General features: G+C 49.6%; 1 protein-coding gene across 1 annotated transcript; it reads right to left on the bottom strand.

Annotated features, from left to right (window-relative positions):
- Nucleotides 1–8,282: 8,282 nt before the first annotated feature.
- LOC144104780 (cyclin-dependent kinase inhibitor 1-like) lies at nucleotides 8,283–13,886 on the bottom strand. The gene is given in 3 exon segments (XM_077637959.1): nucleotides 8,283–8,529; nucleotides 13,356–13,560; nucleotides 13,562–13,886. Coding segments are annotated over 3 exon segments (504 nt in total). The 5' UTR covers nucleotides 13,748–13,886; the 3' UTR covers nucleotides 8,283–8,416.
- Nucleotides 13,887–17,625: the final 3,739 nt, after the last annotated feature.

Here is a 17,625-nt window from a genome sequence, read left to right as displayed (position 1 = left end):
GACGCACCCGTCGTTCCCCGGGCCACACGCAGCCAATGCGCGCGCGGAGGATCATTGCACGTTGTGACCGTATAAGTGCGCGACAGCCGGTGACACTGTCGATGCGCTCACCTCCTGCGATGCGTGGGTCGGGGTGCTGCTTTCGGAGATGGTCGTGGATGGCCGCACGCACGTCCTCCAGCGCAAGGGGCAGATCGCTGGCAGGTAGTTGGTGTGCAGCGGTCGCGAGGTCGTCAGCTTCGTTGCCGGCGATGCCGCAGTGACCGGGCACCCACTGTGCACGCACGGCACAACCTCTCTGCGCGAGGCGCTCGATGCGCGAGCGAATTTCCCGCACTAGTGGGGTACCGCGGCCGTTAGATTGCAGGCGGCTGAGGGCGGCGCGGGAGTCGCACAGCAGAGCACTCCTGGGCGGCGGAGGGTCGAGGGTGAGCAGGAGGTCCAGCCCGAGCCGGATCCCCATCAACTCCGCCGTGGTGGAGGAGCCCAGGAAGGTTGCGTGTTGCTGGCTGTGCAGTCGCAGGGCGGGGATGGTGGCCGCCGCAGCAAGGGAGCAGCTGTCGCGGGCCACTGAGCCGTCGGTGTACACGAGGAGATGGTCCTGGAGCTCCTCGTGTATGACGGCTCTGGCCAGCTGCTGCACAGCGCAGAGGGGTGTGCTCCGCTTTCCCGCAATGCCGACGATCTCTCGCTGTACCTCCGAGGCAGCAGGCCAGGGCGCGCAGGAGCCGTAGGGGGGTGGATCGAAAGTTCGTAAAATCGGGTTTCGTTAGATCGAATTTTAACTGTGTGTCCCATTAGCACAACAGTCGTCCATGGCGGAAAGTTTGGATGGTGTCAGAACGGAGTTGTAAGATGTCACAACACATGCATATAAGCGAACACGTATAGCCGTGAACGATGGAACGTAACGTACTATGACCTTTGAAAGTCATGACTAGTAGTCATAGTCATGGCTCAGTCATTCCGCAACGTATCATGGATCATTAGTTTAGAAGTAACGCAATGTAAGCTTTGTATATAGTTTATACAAAGTATGCGGAGTCATAGTGATCGCTCATGACTCAATCATCAGACAATTTAGCATGACTCATCGCTTTAAATGCAGCGCAGTCATAGCGCTTAGTCATAGCGATGATGCATGACTTAGCACTAAGTTCTGCAACGTGACGTGACTCAGCATTACAAGTAACGTAATGTAATGTGTATATAGCTTGTACAAAGTATGCGTAGCCATGTCTCATAGTCACGACCCGTAGTGATTCTGTTACGTAGCACGACTCAACACTTTAAAGCTTTCGCATTTTCATGCATAAGCAGTCTTAAGTGTCTCTGCCGAATTTATAATTGTTGTCTAGTCGGAGTAGTTTACTTGTGTGTGTTCGGCTCCTATTCTTTTTCCCGACGTGGTTCTGGCGCTCAGCTGCTGACTCGAAAGACGCGGGTTCGATCCCGGCCGCGGCGGTCGAATTTCAATGGAGGCGAAATTCTAAAGGGCCGTGTACTGTGCGGTGTCAGTGCACGTTAAAGAACCGCAGGTGGTGGAAATTTCCGGAGCCCTTCACTACGGCGTCTCTCATAGCCTGAGTTGCTTTGGGACGTTAAATCCCCATAAACCACAAATCTCCTTCCCCAGACAATGGCCCAAAAATTATGACAGAGGGCGAAACAGCGTCGCACACACTCTCCGTTCGGTCAAAGCGGAGTGGAAACAGGTCTACGGAATACTCTTTCCAAGGCCGTCACCCCCGAGATATGCGAGACTGTTACTGCGCCATTTCCTTTTCTAAAAAAAAAAAAAACTCAATTCTCTCTCGCAAAGCTTGACGCACTGCTGCGCTGTTGTGAAGGAAGTGCCGCGGCCGCTGTAGTGCCATCATGTTTAAGCTTGATCGTCATGCATGAAGCTATACCGACATTGACTCGACGCTGGGATGCAGTCGAAACATCATAATCATCTGACTGGCTACACCCACTGCAGGGCAAAGGCCTCTCCCATGTCTCTCCAATTAACCCTGTCCTTTTCCAGCTGGCTGCGCCCACACTATGCCTGCAAACTTCTTACTCTCGTCCGCCCACCTAACCTTCTGCCTCTCCCTATTAGGCTTGCCATCTCTTGGAATCCACTCCGTCACCCTTAAGGAGCCCCGCCGCGGTGGCTCAGTGGTTAGAGCGCTCGACTACTGATCCGGAGTTCCCGGGTTCGAACCCGACCGCGGCGGCTGAGTTTTCATGGAGGAAAAACTCTAAGGCGCCCGTGTGCTGTGCGATGTCAGTGCACGTTAAAGATCCCCATGTGGTCGAAATTATTCCGGAGCCCTCCACTACGGCACCTATTCTTCCTTTCTTCTTTCAGTCCCTCCTTTATCCCTTCCCTTACGGTGCGGTTCAGGTGTCCAACGATATATGAGACAGATACTGCGCCATTTCCTTTCCCCCCAAAAACCAATTATTATTATTATTATTATCACCCTTAAGGACCGGCGGTTATCTTGCCTTCACATTACATGCCCTGCATAAGCCCATTTCTTCCTCTTGATTTCGACTAGGATGTCTTTAACATGTTCCCTCACCCACTCTGCCCGCTTCCGGTCGCTTAACGTTACACGTATCATTTTTCTTTCCATGGCTCGCTGCGTTGTCCTTAACTTCAGCTGAACCCTTTTCGTTAGCCTCCACGTTTCTGCCCCGTAGGTGAGTACCGGTAAGATACAGCTGTTGTACACTTTTCCCTTGAGGGATATTGGTAACCTCTATTCATGATGTGAGAGAACCTGCCATATGCGTTCCATCCCATTCTTATCATGCTAGTTATTTCCCTCTCTTGATCCGGATCAGCTGTCACTACCTGCCCTAAGTAGACGAATTCCTTTACCACTTCCAGCCCCTGATTGCCAATTGTGAACTGCTGTTCCCTTTCTGGACTGTTGAACATTACTTTGGTTTTCTGCTTGTTAATTTTTAGACGCACCGTTCTGCTCTGCTGAACGTAAAAGCGCAAAAAACAAGGACGTAGAATAAGACAGACAACAAATCTAAAATGCAAAAGCAAAGAAAAAGAAGGAAAATGAGGTTGTAGTCCTCTTTTTCACAAGTACGAAGTCCTTTACGGGAACAAATGTCAAATTACGCGCGAAATTGTTGAGGCGTTGGAGATAGCGCGAGCTGGCGATGACTGCGTAAGTGCTCCGTCAATTCTGCTCTCACAAAAAGAGATGTCCTATCTTTTATCGTTCAAGTGTGACGCTCGATGACTATCATCTATCTTTCACCACTCTTTGGTAATGCCTTGCAGGCATTATCGAGAGTATAAAACTCCGTTTCTTGCTTGTAATAAAGATAAGTTGGAAGTGAGCGCTTGTGTTGTCTGTCTTATTCTACGTCCTTGTTTCTTGCGCTTTCACGTTCAGCACGGAAAACCAACTCGGCCAAACGCTGCCTTTATTGCTCTGCTCTGTCTAACTCATTGATCATGATTTGCAGTTCATATCCTGAATGACTCAGCAAGGCAATGTCGTCAGCGAATCGCAAATTATTGAGGTATTCTCCATTAACTGTTATCCCCAACTGTTCCCAATTCAGACGCATTGCTGTGCGCTACTGTCTCTCTCAATAGTGCTCTGATTATATTGGCTACCGTACAGATTTGTGTAGAACTCTTCGGCTACATTAACTATCTTATCCATATTGCTAACGACATTGGCCTCCTTGTCTCTTAACACATACATCTGGTTTTTACCTATGCCTAGTTTCCTCTTCACCGCTTCTAGGCTACCTCCGTTCTTTAGAGCATGCTCGATTCCCTCTATATTAAGCTTCCTTATGTCGGAGAGCCCCCCCCCCCCCTCCCCCATTGCGCTTATTTGTTAACTTCGATAGCTCTGCAAGTTCTATTCTGACTGACGCCCTCTTGTTTTGACATTTCTTAATCAGATCTTTCGTCTCCTGAGATAGCGTGCCGGTGTCCTGTCGAACCGTCCTACCGCCTACTTCTACTGCGCACTTCGTAATGCTAGTTGTCAGATTATAGTTCATTGCAACAACATTAAGATCGTCTTTCTTAGTTAAAGCCGAATGTCTGTTCTGCAGCGATATCCTGATTTCCTCTATTTTCCCTCTTACCGCTAGCTCGTTAATGGACTTCCTCTTCACTAGCTTCTTCCGTTCCCTTTTCCAGTCTAAGCTAATTCGAGACCTTATACCATTCTGTGGTCGCTACAGCGCAACTTACCGAGAACATACACATCCTGAACGATGCCAGGTTGTGCCAGGTTGAGCGCATAGTATGAAGTCGATTTCATTTTTGGTCTTACCATTGGGGCTCCTCTAGGTCCACTTCCTGTTCTCTCGTTTGCGGAAGAAGGTATTCATAATGCGTAAATTATTTCTATCTGCGAACTTTACTAATAGCCCTCCCTGCTATTCCTAGAGCCTATCCCATAGTCGCCTACCGCCTGGTCGCCAGCCTGCTTCTTCCCCACCTTCGCATTGAACTGTCGGCCATTAGTACAGTGTACCGGGATTTTGCTTTGCTCATTGCCGATTCCACGTCTTCATAGAAGTTTTCAACCGTCTGGTCATCATGACTGGATGTAGGCGCGCAGGCCTGGACCACCTTCAGCTTGTACCTTTTAATAAGCCTAATCACGATAGTTGCCACCCTTTCGTTAATACTACAGAACTCCTCTACGTTGCCAGCTATATCTTGATTAATGAGGAATCCCACACCTAGTTCTCGTCTATCCGCTAATCCGCGATAGCACAGTATGCGCCCGTCCTTTAATACTACATACGCCTCACCTGTCCTCCTAACTTCGCTAAGGCACTAGGCAGTTCATTGCGCCGGTGTTCCGGAGGCAGCAGCATGGCGATCTTCGGAAAACCGTTCGCCAGAGGGCGGCACCACTGGTTGAATTAATAATAATTGGTTTTTGGGGAAAGGAAATGGCGCAGTATCTGTCTCATATATCGTTGGACACCCGAACCGCGCCGTAAGGGAAGGGATAAAGGAGGGAGTGAAAGAAGAAAGGAAGAGGAGGTGCTGTAGTGGAGGGCTCTGGTATAATTTCGACCACCTGCATGGGGATCTTTAACGTGCACTGACATCGCACAGCACACGGGCGCCTTAGCGTTTTTCCTCCATAAAAACGTAGCCGCCGCGGTCGGGTTCGAGCCCGGGAACTCCGGATCAGTAGTCGAGCGCCGTAACCACTGAGCCACCGCGGCGGGTCCACTGGTTGAATTGGTTTTTGAATTGAATATTGGCTTTGGGGGAAAGGAAAACGGCGCAGTAACTGTCTCACATATCTCAGCGGACACCTGAACCGCGCCTTAAGGGAAGGGATAAAGGAGGGACTGAGAGAAGAAAGGAAGAAAGAGGTACCGTAGTGGAGGGCTCCGGAATAATTTCGACCACCTGGGGATATTTTAAGGAACATTGACATCGCACTGCACACGGGCGCATTTGCGTTTCACCTCCGACGAAACGCTGCCGCCGCGGTCGGGTTCGGACCCGGTTACTCTGGATGACAAAATAGCCACCATCCTCATCAAAAACAAGCAAAAAAAATAGAATTCTCCCTCGCTTCTCTCCACTCCACTTCCTTGACCTGCTGCATCGGGAAACTGCATAGTGAAGGTCTCGCATATCCGGCTTAGCCGGTGTTGGCAGTGAAAACATTTATAGCGACACATTGAGAAACGTTGCGGAGGGGCCCTTAGTCTAGGGCTCCAGTGCTGAGGGCCATTGGCCTTCCTCGTTCCACAAAGCGACGTTGCTCATCCAGAGTTGCGAGCTGAACAGAGCAGCTTACCAGATCTCTGGTGGAGGGGAAGGTCATGGCGGAAGGTTTAGGTAATGTTGGCAGGCCCACATTATGTGGCATAGGGTGGATTCCCAACACGGATTGTTATTTAGCAGCTTGCATGCTTCGATCGCATTTCATTTCCTGCAGTTGCCTCTCAAGAGAAAGGATGCTCCTATATTGTGTTAATTTTGTGTCGAGTACGAAATGTGCGTACCAGCTTTACGCTACGGCCGCTTTGTGCTTCTGTTGTCGAGTTATGAAGGCGCAGGGGCCTACTCAGGCGGTCCTCGTTACTGCCTTTTGCCTCTGTTCCGTGGCTGTAGTGTCAAAAGCACAATAAATTCAATTCAGTTTCTCCGTGTATTGCTCGTGGGGACGGGGATGGATTGGAACTTCTGTCCTTGGTGCTGGGCGATGATTTCAAAGTATATATTTCGGATAGGCCGCTTCCCCAACAGGTGTGAAGCTTTACCGCCCATTCTCATTGATTTCCTGTCTTCCACACCTGCCATGGTTGTGATATCTATAGTATATATGTCCTCTTGAAACTCCATCACGACCTCCTCGCACCCACATCTTTGTTGTTGAAGTTATCGGGAGCCCCTGGTGGTGGGCTTCGCGCGGGCTTTTAATACGTCGACCACATTTTTTTTTTCCGGGCTTTTCTATTACTCTTGTATCTGCCCTTTCTTTGAAAGGGACACTAAAAGAAATTACCGAGTCCAACTAGAGTGAGACAGTTGTGTCCAAAGATTGCAATTACGCTGTTTATACTGGAAACAGAGCTTGCATAATCCAGCAAATTGTGTAAAAGCGGAAGACTAGGGAAGTTCCTACAGAGTTCCGATAACTGTTGTTGAGGTTTGAAAAACTGAAGCGCTTCTCGCTTGGCGTGCTTCATCATGAACCAGACGCGCAGCCTGTATGTATGTATTGTGTAAATAGTGTATTTGTGTATATTACCTCTCTCCCCCTATCCTCTCTTCCTGTCCCCTCACCTCTTTCATTTCTTCATTCTGGCTGCTATCCTTTATTTCCGCTGCCCCAGCTCAGGTGCTTCAGTATCGATGGCAGATGCCGGGGCTAGCAAAAATATTTTCCTTCCTTTTTATAACAATTTTCATAAACCACTTACTACTACTACTCGCTTCGCGTGCCGCCCATTCGGCCTGCCGTCATGCAGCAAAACTTCAGAAGCGCAAAACTAGCACCAGCTCTCAGGACCGGACCCGCCGCGGTGGCTCAGTGGTTAGGGCGCTCGACTACTGATCCGGAGTTCCCGGGTTCGAACCCGACCGCGGCGGCTGCGTTTTTATGGAGGAAAAACGCTAAGGCGCCCGTGTGCTGTGCGATGTCAGTGCACGTTAAAGATCCCCAGGTGGTCGAAATTATTCCGGAGCCCTGCACTACGGCACCTCTCACTTCCTTTCTTCTTTCACTCCCTCCTTTATCCCTTCCCTTACGGCGCGGTTCAGGTGTCCAACGATATATAAGACAGATACTGCGCCATTTCCTTTCCCAAAAAACCAATTATTATTATTATTACCTCAGGACCGCGCTCTTTTGTGAACGATGAGACCACCACTGGCATCAAAGATCACAAATAGGTTTCGTGGCTAACAGTATGGTGGAGCCATCTGTTGGTAGGTATTCTAACAAAGGCCCGTGTTATTGGCGGCAAAACAGTTTTGTTCTTGCTGCTGCAAAATGCGCACCACCACCCAGAGCGCACGCGCGCTCAGTCAAGTTGTAGAACGTGAAAACGTGGTGCTTTCCTGTAGCAGTTCAGAAGCGTGAATTGCTGTGCGAGTTTGTACATCTTCGAGAGAATTAAAAAAAAAGGAAAAAAAGGAGGAGGACCAGGAAAGACACACACAGATCGCCTTTTTTTCGCAGTTTTTTTTCTCTCTTTTTCCCGTAGCAGTTTGCACCCAACGTGGCGCCATGGTGTGTCTCTGCAAAAGAAATTTCGCCGTCCTCACCGTCTTCAGTGAAGAAAGGCAGCCGCGGAATGAGAAGGACACGGACTCAGTGGGTGTGCCATGCTGCAGGCGGCTCTCACCACTCTCTTTATTAGCGAATAGAGGCTCTCTGTACACACTGGTTGCGTCACGTGGGAGGGGGGGGGGGGGGCGCCTTGGGCTGGCGCCTATTGCACGCTGGCTGCCGCCCTGGACGATATATACTGGAGAGGGCCGCCACTATCATAAAACAACAAAGCGCTATAAAATCGGTAAAAAACAAAATAAAATGCTTAATTTTTTCTTTAAAAAAAGAATAAGCAAAAGACGGCGCCCCTTTCGGTGTGTGAGTGTTTGTCTGTCTACAGTATTGAGATCTTGGGAAAAAAATGGGTAGTTGCTAGGGTTGAGGGGGGAGTTAGGAACTCGCTCGTGATTGTGGTAGACAGTGGTGCTTATCGCTTCTCTGGTCAGGTACCGGGGGTGGATTAAAAAAGGGGGGCGGGGAGGGAGGGTGAGGAGGAAGTAGGGTGGGTGGGGGGCGGCGGGGCAGCCATTGAGATCATCATCATTTTTCCGAGTGCACGGGGTTTAAAAAAAAAGGCACGGTGCTGCTGCAAACAGCAGAGGACCACCCCAGCGGCCCCGCTAAGGCACCACTTCCGGCGTCACCACTTCCGGCTGCATCTGCCTTGAGGCCTTGGCAGGAGGCTGCTGGCTCTTCTCCACATTCAGGTGTCGCTTCCGGGTCGAGTAGAAGTCTGCGACAGAGAAGAAGACCATTCAGCCACTAACACACGCACACACAGTTGGGAAAAACCAAACGACACATGCAGAGACGGTATGGCAAGGACATTGACCACACGAGGCTTTTATTCACATCATTAATTAAAAGACTAGCGCATAAAACTGGACGCAGACAGAGAAGAAGACATGACGAGCGCTAATTAGCGCTCGTCCTGTCTTCTCTGTCTGCGTCCCAGTTTTATGCGCTAGTCTTTTAATTAATGATGACATACCAACTAGCCCAGCCTTCCGCATTGATAGCATTTATTCACATCCCCCCCATCGTCTCTACACAGAGGGGAGCGGAAGCGCAAAGGAGGAAACACGCCTTGTCTTGGAACAGCCGCTAGGGATGGGTGACAGCTTCGAATGCATTCACAAAACGACTACATCATCGTCCCCATCGTCAGCCTGACTAAGCCCACCGCAAGGCAAATGCCTCTTGACCGTTCATGATGACATAGGGGAGCAGAACTCGCCAGCTTTTGAGCTGCCTCCATATTTTAACTCAGGGTTTTCTTGGGACGAATGCCTGGAGGATGGTATTTACAGTCAAGACAGGCTACGAGCGGAGACTCAGCCAAGCCATCATCAGCCTACATCCACTGCAGGACAAAGGCCTCCCCCATGCCCTGTCCTTTGCCAGCTGCGCCGACCGTATCCCCCCGCCCACCTAACTTTCTGCCACCCCCTAATGCGCTTGCCTTCTCCTGGAATCCACTATGCCTTCGCATTACATGCCCTGCCCAAGCCCATTTCTTCCTCTTGATTTCGACTAGGATGTCGTTAACCCACGTTTGTTCCCTCACCCACTCTGCCCGCTTCTGGTCTCTTAACGTTACACCTGTCATTTTCCTTTCCATAGCTCGCTGCGACTGCAGAGAAGCTTACTCTTTACTATACTCTTTCTATGAAAGCGAAAAACTAACGTTTCTTTCACCATATAGTAAGAAAAAAAATTAAGAGTGAAACTTAATTACATTATGCGCTGTCAATACGGCACCATTAGGCGCTTTTTATGCTTTAGATCCGGAGTACCAGGGTCCGAACCCAACCGCGGCGGCCGCGTTTCGATGCAGGCGAAACGCAAAAAGCACCCCTGTGCTGTACCATGTCAGTTCATGTTAAAGATCCCCAGACGGTCGAAATTATTCCGGAGCCCTCCACTACGGCACTTTTTTTCCTTTCTTCTTTCACTCCCTCCTTTTCCCTTCCCTTACGGCGCGGTTCAGGTGTCCAACGATATATGAGACAGATACTGCGCCATTTCCTTTCCCCAAAAAACAATTATAATAATTATTATTTCCTCCGGACTGGCGACTTCACTCCCGCACAGAGAATGAATGTACTTATTTTACGGCCGACGACACGTTCTTTTTTTTTTTGCCCCCGACGGGGCTCTCATTATTACTGCAGCATTAAAAATTGTGCGCGCGTCACCGTCGTCTATCCAGCTACCACACGAGCCTTCGGAAGGTCAAGGATGCAGCCCTTCGCTTTTGCTGCCTCGTAAGCGGCGTACGGACCACCGCGTTCCATCGAGGACCTGGGAAGAAACGCGCACACTTCCGCGATTATTCTCCTATTGTATTCTGATCGTCCTTGGCGGCTATAAAGCGGAGCACGGAGTCGCCTGGGGCAGCTGCGATGGCGAAAAGGATCTTAGCGGCGCGGAAGTGTAGCCGGAGCACTGCATTACCCCACCACTAACCGGTTAATGTCGGCCACGTGTGTTCCGTACGTTTCAAACAATCGCTGGCAATGCTAACCTCCTTGTCGCGGTCGGCGCGAAGTGGTAAGGAGCGAGAGTGATACGCGATTAACTGGAGGGGCGACACCCCGAAAGAATCTTCGCGAGAACCGATACACCGTATTGTGATTAATACGAAGGGGGGCCCTACAATCGAAGTCATTCTAGCGTGATGAGAGCAACAGAGGCGGATTTCGCCCCACCGCTCCACACCAAGCGAGGAATTTTACATAGGAAAACCATGCTGAACCGCATTCTTTTCGACGAAAAAAAGAAAGAAAAGCCTGGTTCAAATTGGACAGCCCCTTAAGAGTGTCCGATAAATTTGCCCCTGGCAACAAATGACCGCGTATTTGTAACAAACTCCGCCGCCACTTCATGGAAAGACGCGGCACATTTCATCCACTGGGCGCTGCCGCGCTTTTTTGTTCTTGGTCTCGGTGCCTATTCGCTTTAGCCTTTAAGAACTAACGAAACGTACCCCTAAACCAATTTTTTCATTTTTGCTACACACTGTGGAGAGATTTGGCGGGGAGTTCGCCGTCCGCTCAGCATCTGTTAACTTTCTATCGAATGCATTTGAAGTTCCGCAACACCGGCTGGCGAATTCAGCAAAATCTTGGTGTGGGCTAGTTCATTCGTAAAGGGAGACCAAAAATTGCATTATGCGCAGGGACGCTCATCCATCCCTTTCACTTCTGCGTCATTTTCCATTGCCTTTCTATGTTACAGCCAATTTAGTCACACCTATATTATTCTTTTCCAAAGCGGAGTATTATACTACAATGCTCTATTTGCACGTCGAACTCGTCATAGCACGTAGTAGCGTGTATGCATTCCGGATCTGCCGGAAGGATCCCTGCTCTGTCTGCGTAGGAGGCACTCGGCTGGTCTGGTATACGTCTAAGCTACGCTAACGCTCACTGCATCCGTTTCCTGAGGCTACTACGCTCGGTTACATTCGGAGTAGGCGTTGCGAGTCCTGAGAGGCGCCGCGAAAGGGCGCTTCCCCTTCAAGCAACCAAGCGATGCGGCGAAGCACCTCGCAACTTTCAACGCGTAGCTTCGATCGTGATTCGGCGGCGAAGTCCCGCAGCGATGCCTCCAGCTAAGTACGATTAATAAAAAGGCAGGTTTTTCAACCAACAAATGGGTCGGGACATGTGCGCCTCATGATGAAACGCGCGAAATTAAAAAAAAAAGCGTTCAAGCCCACGTTTGCTATCTCTCCAAGCTCCACACCCCTGAATTCCTTCTGCTGAGCTGGCCTATTTTATTTTTTTTTGACAGTTTTGCAGGTCAACCGGTTAATGCTCTTCAGTAGCCATCATGCCTGTACAAGATTCACACTCCCCATCCTAACACCCTTCCACTTCATGTCCCCTCCCCCTCACCGGGTTTTCCTCCTCGGAGTGAAGGCCCTATTTAAAACTCGACAACGTTGAACGCTTTGTCCAGACGAAGTCAGGTCCCCTTGTCGAAACGTCGGCAAGCACCCTGAGGCCTCCTCCCCCTTTCCGGTTCATTTTGCGTGTATCAAGAAACCGTCTGCTTTCCCTCTCTCTACCATGGAAAACAAACACGGAACACTTTAGACGTACTGGAATCTCGCTGGTATCAAGAACATGCGATGGGCGGATTTAAAATGCGTATCACATGAGTGGGGCAGAGGCCGGAATTTATTGTACGGCAAATGATGAAAAATAAATCGCGAAGATAACCATTCGCCATGTACAAAAGCATCGTCGACACTACGCTTACAATGTCACGCCTTAAACGCCAAATGAAATGGAATAAACTACAAATATTAAGTAAAGAATGGTATGTGCGGCGTTTGTTTCAAGTTGCACTCAAGGGTAACGCACCGACTAGAGGGTGAGGACTCCAACAAACAATCGACAGATGCACGCCACTCCGCTGAGAATTAGTCTGGAACGAAGCGTCAGAAATGATTTTTCTTTGTACGCTCGCGATCTATCGCACCGAATTGTTCAGATAAAGGCTCAAAGGAGGGGTGAGCGAACGACAAGTACGAATGAACAAAACACAAAAACAGATTTCTGCAAACAAAAAGCGGCGGCCTTGGCATTTCAACTTACATCGCATGGAAAATAAAAAAAATAAAAAAATCGCTATGGCACCGTAAGCTACAGGCTCAGCAGCATTAATTAATGAACTGCATGAGTTCCGGGCCTTGTAAAAAAGTAAACAGATGCGCAACACACACACATTCCGAGCATAACGCAACTGCAGCGTTTGAAATGCTGTCGATGGCCACTAGTTTAACACGGGAGTTATATTTTAACTTCTATTTACCGGAAGAACGTCAAATTAAATTACCCGTTATAGAGACCGGGCACCCGGCATCACTCCCGTAACGGAAAAAGTGGTGCTAGTAGATTACCGTGGTGCATGCATTTGAACGCCTAAATTAAGGCTATTCCAGATGAAAAGCCGAGGTGCCAGTGAACGAACAATGTCAGCAGCGAAAGTACGCAACGCTTCTGCAGTCGCCTTTGTCGCCCCGTTCCGTTGGCCTCTGCAGGGCGGCGACCTCGCATTTGACCGCACGCTGCAGAAACCATGGTCTAGCAACATTGAAAGAGGTCACGAGAGGCTCGTTTCAGTCGTCTGTGAACAGATGGCGCCACCGCAAATGCTCCACGCATGGCGTCGCTCATACAGGAGCTCGAGGACCCACGCCCCATTCCGGAAGGAATATTTCGGAACTGTGCACTATTTCCGCACACGCGAAACACACTGCTGCAGTATCACGCATAACAGCACCAACACACGCCGCCACACAACCGCACATAAAAAACCGTACACGGATGAAAGGCCGATTTAACGGCAAGTCTGCCCAGCGTTCGGCTGCCCCTTCTACGCCATTTGCGATGCGTGGAAGCTGGCCGCCGCTGTTCAGGCAGCGCTAAGCCTAACTGAACTGGACAAAATCGCGCATAAAATCGCAGAAACAAGCGCTTCGGCAGTCGATCGGGACGCTTTTCACGGTGTACGTGACATCTTAGCGCGCGGCGTTTGAAAACTCACCTGTTATGAGGCCTTGTCTACTGTGGGCCGCCGTTGGCTGGGGTCGCGCTCCTATCGGGGCCTCCTCTGCGCCGCCGCCACCGAGCGTGGCGTCTGTAGCAACGGCGTCCTCCGTTTCTGGTGCGCTAGCAGTCGCCGCACGATCGTAGTTCCACTCGTAACGGCCACCGGGGAGCGGAGTCTCCGTGCTGAGATCGAAGTTGTACCTTATCGGAAAATGACTGGGAACGAGCCCGCATCTCCGCGTCCAGATCTCGGCGTACCTGCTCGTGATCGACCGGGAACAGCATTCGCTTGACCGCGCGCACAGGCTTGACAACGGCCGACGACCGAACGAGAGTCCGCGACATGAGCATATTACTCAGGTCCAGCACTGCCGCCGTGGCTGGCATGTCGGTAGCTAATGACGCAACACTGCTGCACCGGGGCACCCAAAGGTAGCGGTCCACAACGAACCAACGATCAACCGACGGGCTGGGTAGCTTCGACAACGGCGAAGACGACGGAGAAGCCACCCGCTCGCTCACTCACTCGCTCTCTATTTCTCTCTGTCTCTCTCCTCTGCTCCTTGTATTTTTTATTTGCTCTCCTTTTCACTCTCGCCTCCAGCTCCTCTGCGTAGTGCCGCGGGCATTTTCAACTTCGGCCGGCGCTAGCAGCGCCCTGCCGCTGCCGCCGACTGAAGTAACGCCTCTGAAAAAAGCACTCTGCTTGCATTCTCTCACAGAATTATAATTTCGCGCACTGAACGACAGTCGCGAGTAAAGCTGCTGAGTACAAGAACAGGCTGTAGGTTGTACGATGCCTGGAATACCCGGGGATGTTTCTTACTTCAGCTGATATAGTTGATTGAGAATGGGAATCGGTTGTGTACGCGTGGCATACCGGCGGCGGGGCTTTGGAGAAAGCGCGCTAAATACGAATTCGTCACTCACAAAGCTCTTCGCGGCGCTCGGGTTCGTTTCTGCCGCGATTTGTGTTTTCTGTATCCCTACTTCGCATTGCTTTGGTACATCGAAACAAGCGAGGTTCCGCGGGCGTAGTTCTTTGGAAAACAGAAAGGGAAAAAGTAATTTGTTTCGGTGCTGAATCCCGGCGGCGTTAATCAGTTGTACACTTGCGTTTTGGGAAATGTCAGCAACTTGCTGTTGTTTTTAACTTGGAAGTGCCTACCAAATGTCCTACAACCCATTCTTATTCTCCAACGTTTACCTCCCTAGTTGTTCGCATCTCCCTTGATTATTTGACCTAGACAGATGTGTTCAGTACGTCATCAGATATTATATCGATACAGTGTGTCTCTAGATAACTACAACGCACCACATGATGCTCTAAAGTGTATCCAGTGATTAAGAAAAGGGGGAGGGGCGGAAAAGCTCTATCCTTGCAAACATTAAAACCAGCTGCATTATTATCTTTGCTTGTTTTGTTTCAGCTCCGTCTTCTCTGAGCTTTTCGTAAGGTCACGTGACGTGCGTGGTACCACCGGCGGGATGCTACTGTAGCTCAGGAGCACGAACAGAGTAGCTAACAGTTCAAAACGCGCACGCTGTAGGAAAGCAGCAGATGCAGGGCGAACAAACAAGTTAAACAAGAAAAAAAACTGTTGAAATCGCTTGAAGTACTCGTAGATCACCGAAAAGGCGAAAAAATTGTAGGGGACACTAGCGTAATGGGTAAACTGCCATATAGGCAGAATGTCATTCTCTACGTTACATTCATAGATGACGCCGCAGGGTCACGTGACATAGGTGGCCCACCTGCCTCTTAGGTTGCTCTGTGGACACCACCTGCTAGAGTCATGCTCGTGATTTATCACTCACGACACCGACAACGCCGACACCGCACTTTCTGCATAACGGGGCCTGTAACGCTATCGCGTTAACGAACCGCTCCTGGAGGAAAGCGCTGCGGATAATTCGAGGAATAGTTAAACGGAACAGAGGCGTTGCAGAGCCGATTGTTCCACCACTTTGTGCCAACCACAAAGGCCTCTGTCCGTACGACAAAAGCAAGCGCTTCTTCTATGTTGCTTGGCTGCTAAGCCCGTTGGCCACACTTCACGGATGGGGTGTTTGGGGACCGGTCTCACCAACTTCTCGACAACCCCCCTTCCCGTTCTACCTTGTCGAGTTGTTGTCGCCCCCACAACCCGTTGAGAGCGATTGTGTGTTAAAAGGATGAGCCAATGTTATGGATCATCCTGGCGCTTAACGGAGGTCTAAATGCATTATCCCTGGGAGGGGGGGGGGGGGGGGGGTGGAGGGGGAGAAACAGCTGTGACAACGACGTTCTTTTAACAATGGCCCCTCCTCCTCACCAACTGGCCCACCCACGCGTAAAGTACTGGCATGACCATAAGGCCTGCAGACTTCATTCAAGGTTTTGCGGGGCGTTTCAGGCCAGCCTGGGCAAGCGTGCAATTAATTAGGGACCAGCTACACGCCCTTCCGTTTTAAAAACCTGTGATAGGAAAGGAAAAAAACCACGAGCATTAAAAAATCAGGGATGTTTTTTTTCTGATTTGGTTTCATCTCCAGCTCTCTGACAGCTTAATTCTGGGCCTGCCTCGTCGAGTTTTGTTCTCAGGTGGCCATGCTATTGTGGCGACTGCTACTAACACTGTGCACTTATCTTGGACCCACTGCTCCTCATGTGCGTAGCTTTCTGGAGAAATCGTGTTACTGGGCGCGCTGGTTTGAAAACCGGTTGGATCGCTTTACTTTAAACAATGTTTTGCTTTTATTTCTTTACTTTTGTCACACCCCTCCGATATTAATTCTTTTGAAGGATAATTACGCGCAAGATATCTTCTTTGCTCACTTTTCATTCATTTATGCATTCGCTGGAGCCATTTTTCACGTATGTTCCTCCCTATCGCTACCCCAAAGATCTGACGAATCCGTGTGGAGGCCAGCGAGCCCCGGATGTAGTCGTGCAGTTTATGCAGTTCCATGCAGCAACAGGAAAGTTGGCCTGAAGTTCCAAGCGAATCGGGAAAGAGGCAAAAAAAAAATAACAGCGATTAGGCCTCGACCTAAAAAACCGATTCTCAGAGCAGTGTGCCGCACGCGAGTCATTAGTGACAGGAAACCACGCGCGCGCGGCTTTAATGCATATATGTATTTGTACATATAAGCCGTGGCCGCTCCCGTGAAGTACTCACACGAACTGTGACTGGACACTCGCATGCAATTGTCGGAAGCATGATTATACTTGCGTGTTTGTAAATGTTTAAATAGCTCCTCCTTGCCCTTTCCCGCTGTCTCCTCTTTCGGTACTTTGCTGATTACATTTCATTTCTATTTATTTATATATTTATATGCTTATTGCACTGATCAAGAAGTCGTTAGGATGGGTTTCACTGCAGAGCCGCAGATACGGACTTGGGCTGAAATTCTTCCGGAATATATATACCATTCTAAAAGGCGCCCGTGTGCTGTGCGATGTCAGTGCACGTTAAAGATCCCCAGGTGGTCGAAATTATTCCGGAGCCCTCCACTACGGCCACCTTTCTTTTTTTACTCCCTCCTTTATCCCTTCCCTTACGGCGCGGCTCAGGTGTCCAACGATATATGAGACAGATACTGCGCCATTTCCATTCCACCAAAAACCAATTATTATTATTATTATTCTAAAACAGGTATTGACCGGGACCATTATTTATTTCCACCAGACTAAATATCTGCAAGAAGGGACCACACTTTCATAGTAAAGGAAATTAAATGCAGAAGTGGCTTACTAATAATAATAATAATTGGTTTTTTGGGGAAAGGAAATGGCGCAGTATCTGTCTCATATATATCGTTGGACACCTGAACCGCGCCGTAAGGGAAGGGATAAAGAAGGGAGTGAAAGAAGAAAGGAAGAATAGGTGCCGTAGTGGAGGGCTCCGGAATAATTTCGACCACCTGGGGATCTTTAACGTGCACTGACATCGCACAGCACACGGGCGCCTTAGCGTTTTTCCTCCATAAAAACACAGCCGCCGCGGTCGGGTGGCTTACTAAAAATGTCATTTTTTTTTCTCAAAACAATAAATGAATGTAATAAGTTGCCCCAGGGAGTCGTTTCAACAAAATCTAATGAATCGTTTGCCGCGTTGCAGTAATTTTATGCTTGTGTTTGTTTGTATCAAATTATGCTCCAATGTATTTTCTGTGAGTATTTTTTTTTCTACTTATTCCCTGCCACTATGTTGCATGATTATGTTGCAACTCGCCCCCCCCCCCCCCCCCCCCCCCCCCCCACCCCAAGCCCCCTTTCCAAT

Source organism: Amblyomma americanum, chromosome 9, assembly GCF_052857255.1.
Source record: "Amblyomma americanum isolate KBUSLIRL-KWMA chromosome 9, ASM5285725v1, whole genome shotgun sequence".
Classification (NCBI taxonomy): Eukaryota; Metazoa; Arthropoda; class Arachnida; order Ixodida; family Ixodidae; genus Amblyomma; species Amblyomma americanum.
This window is presented reverse-complemented; position numbering and strand designations above follow the sequence as displayed.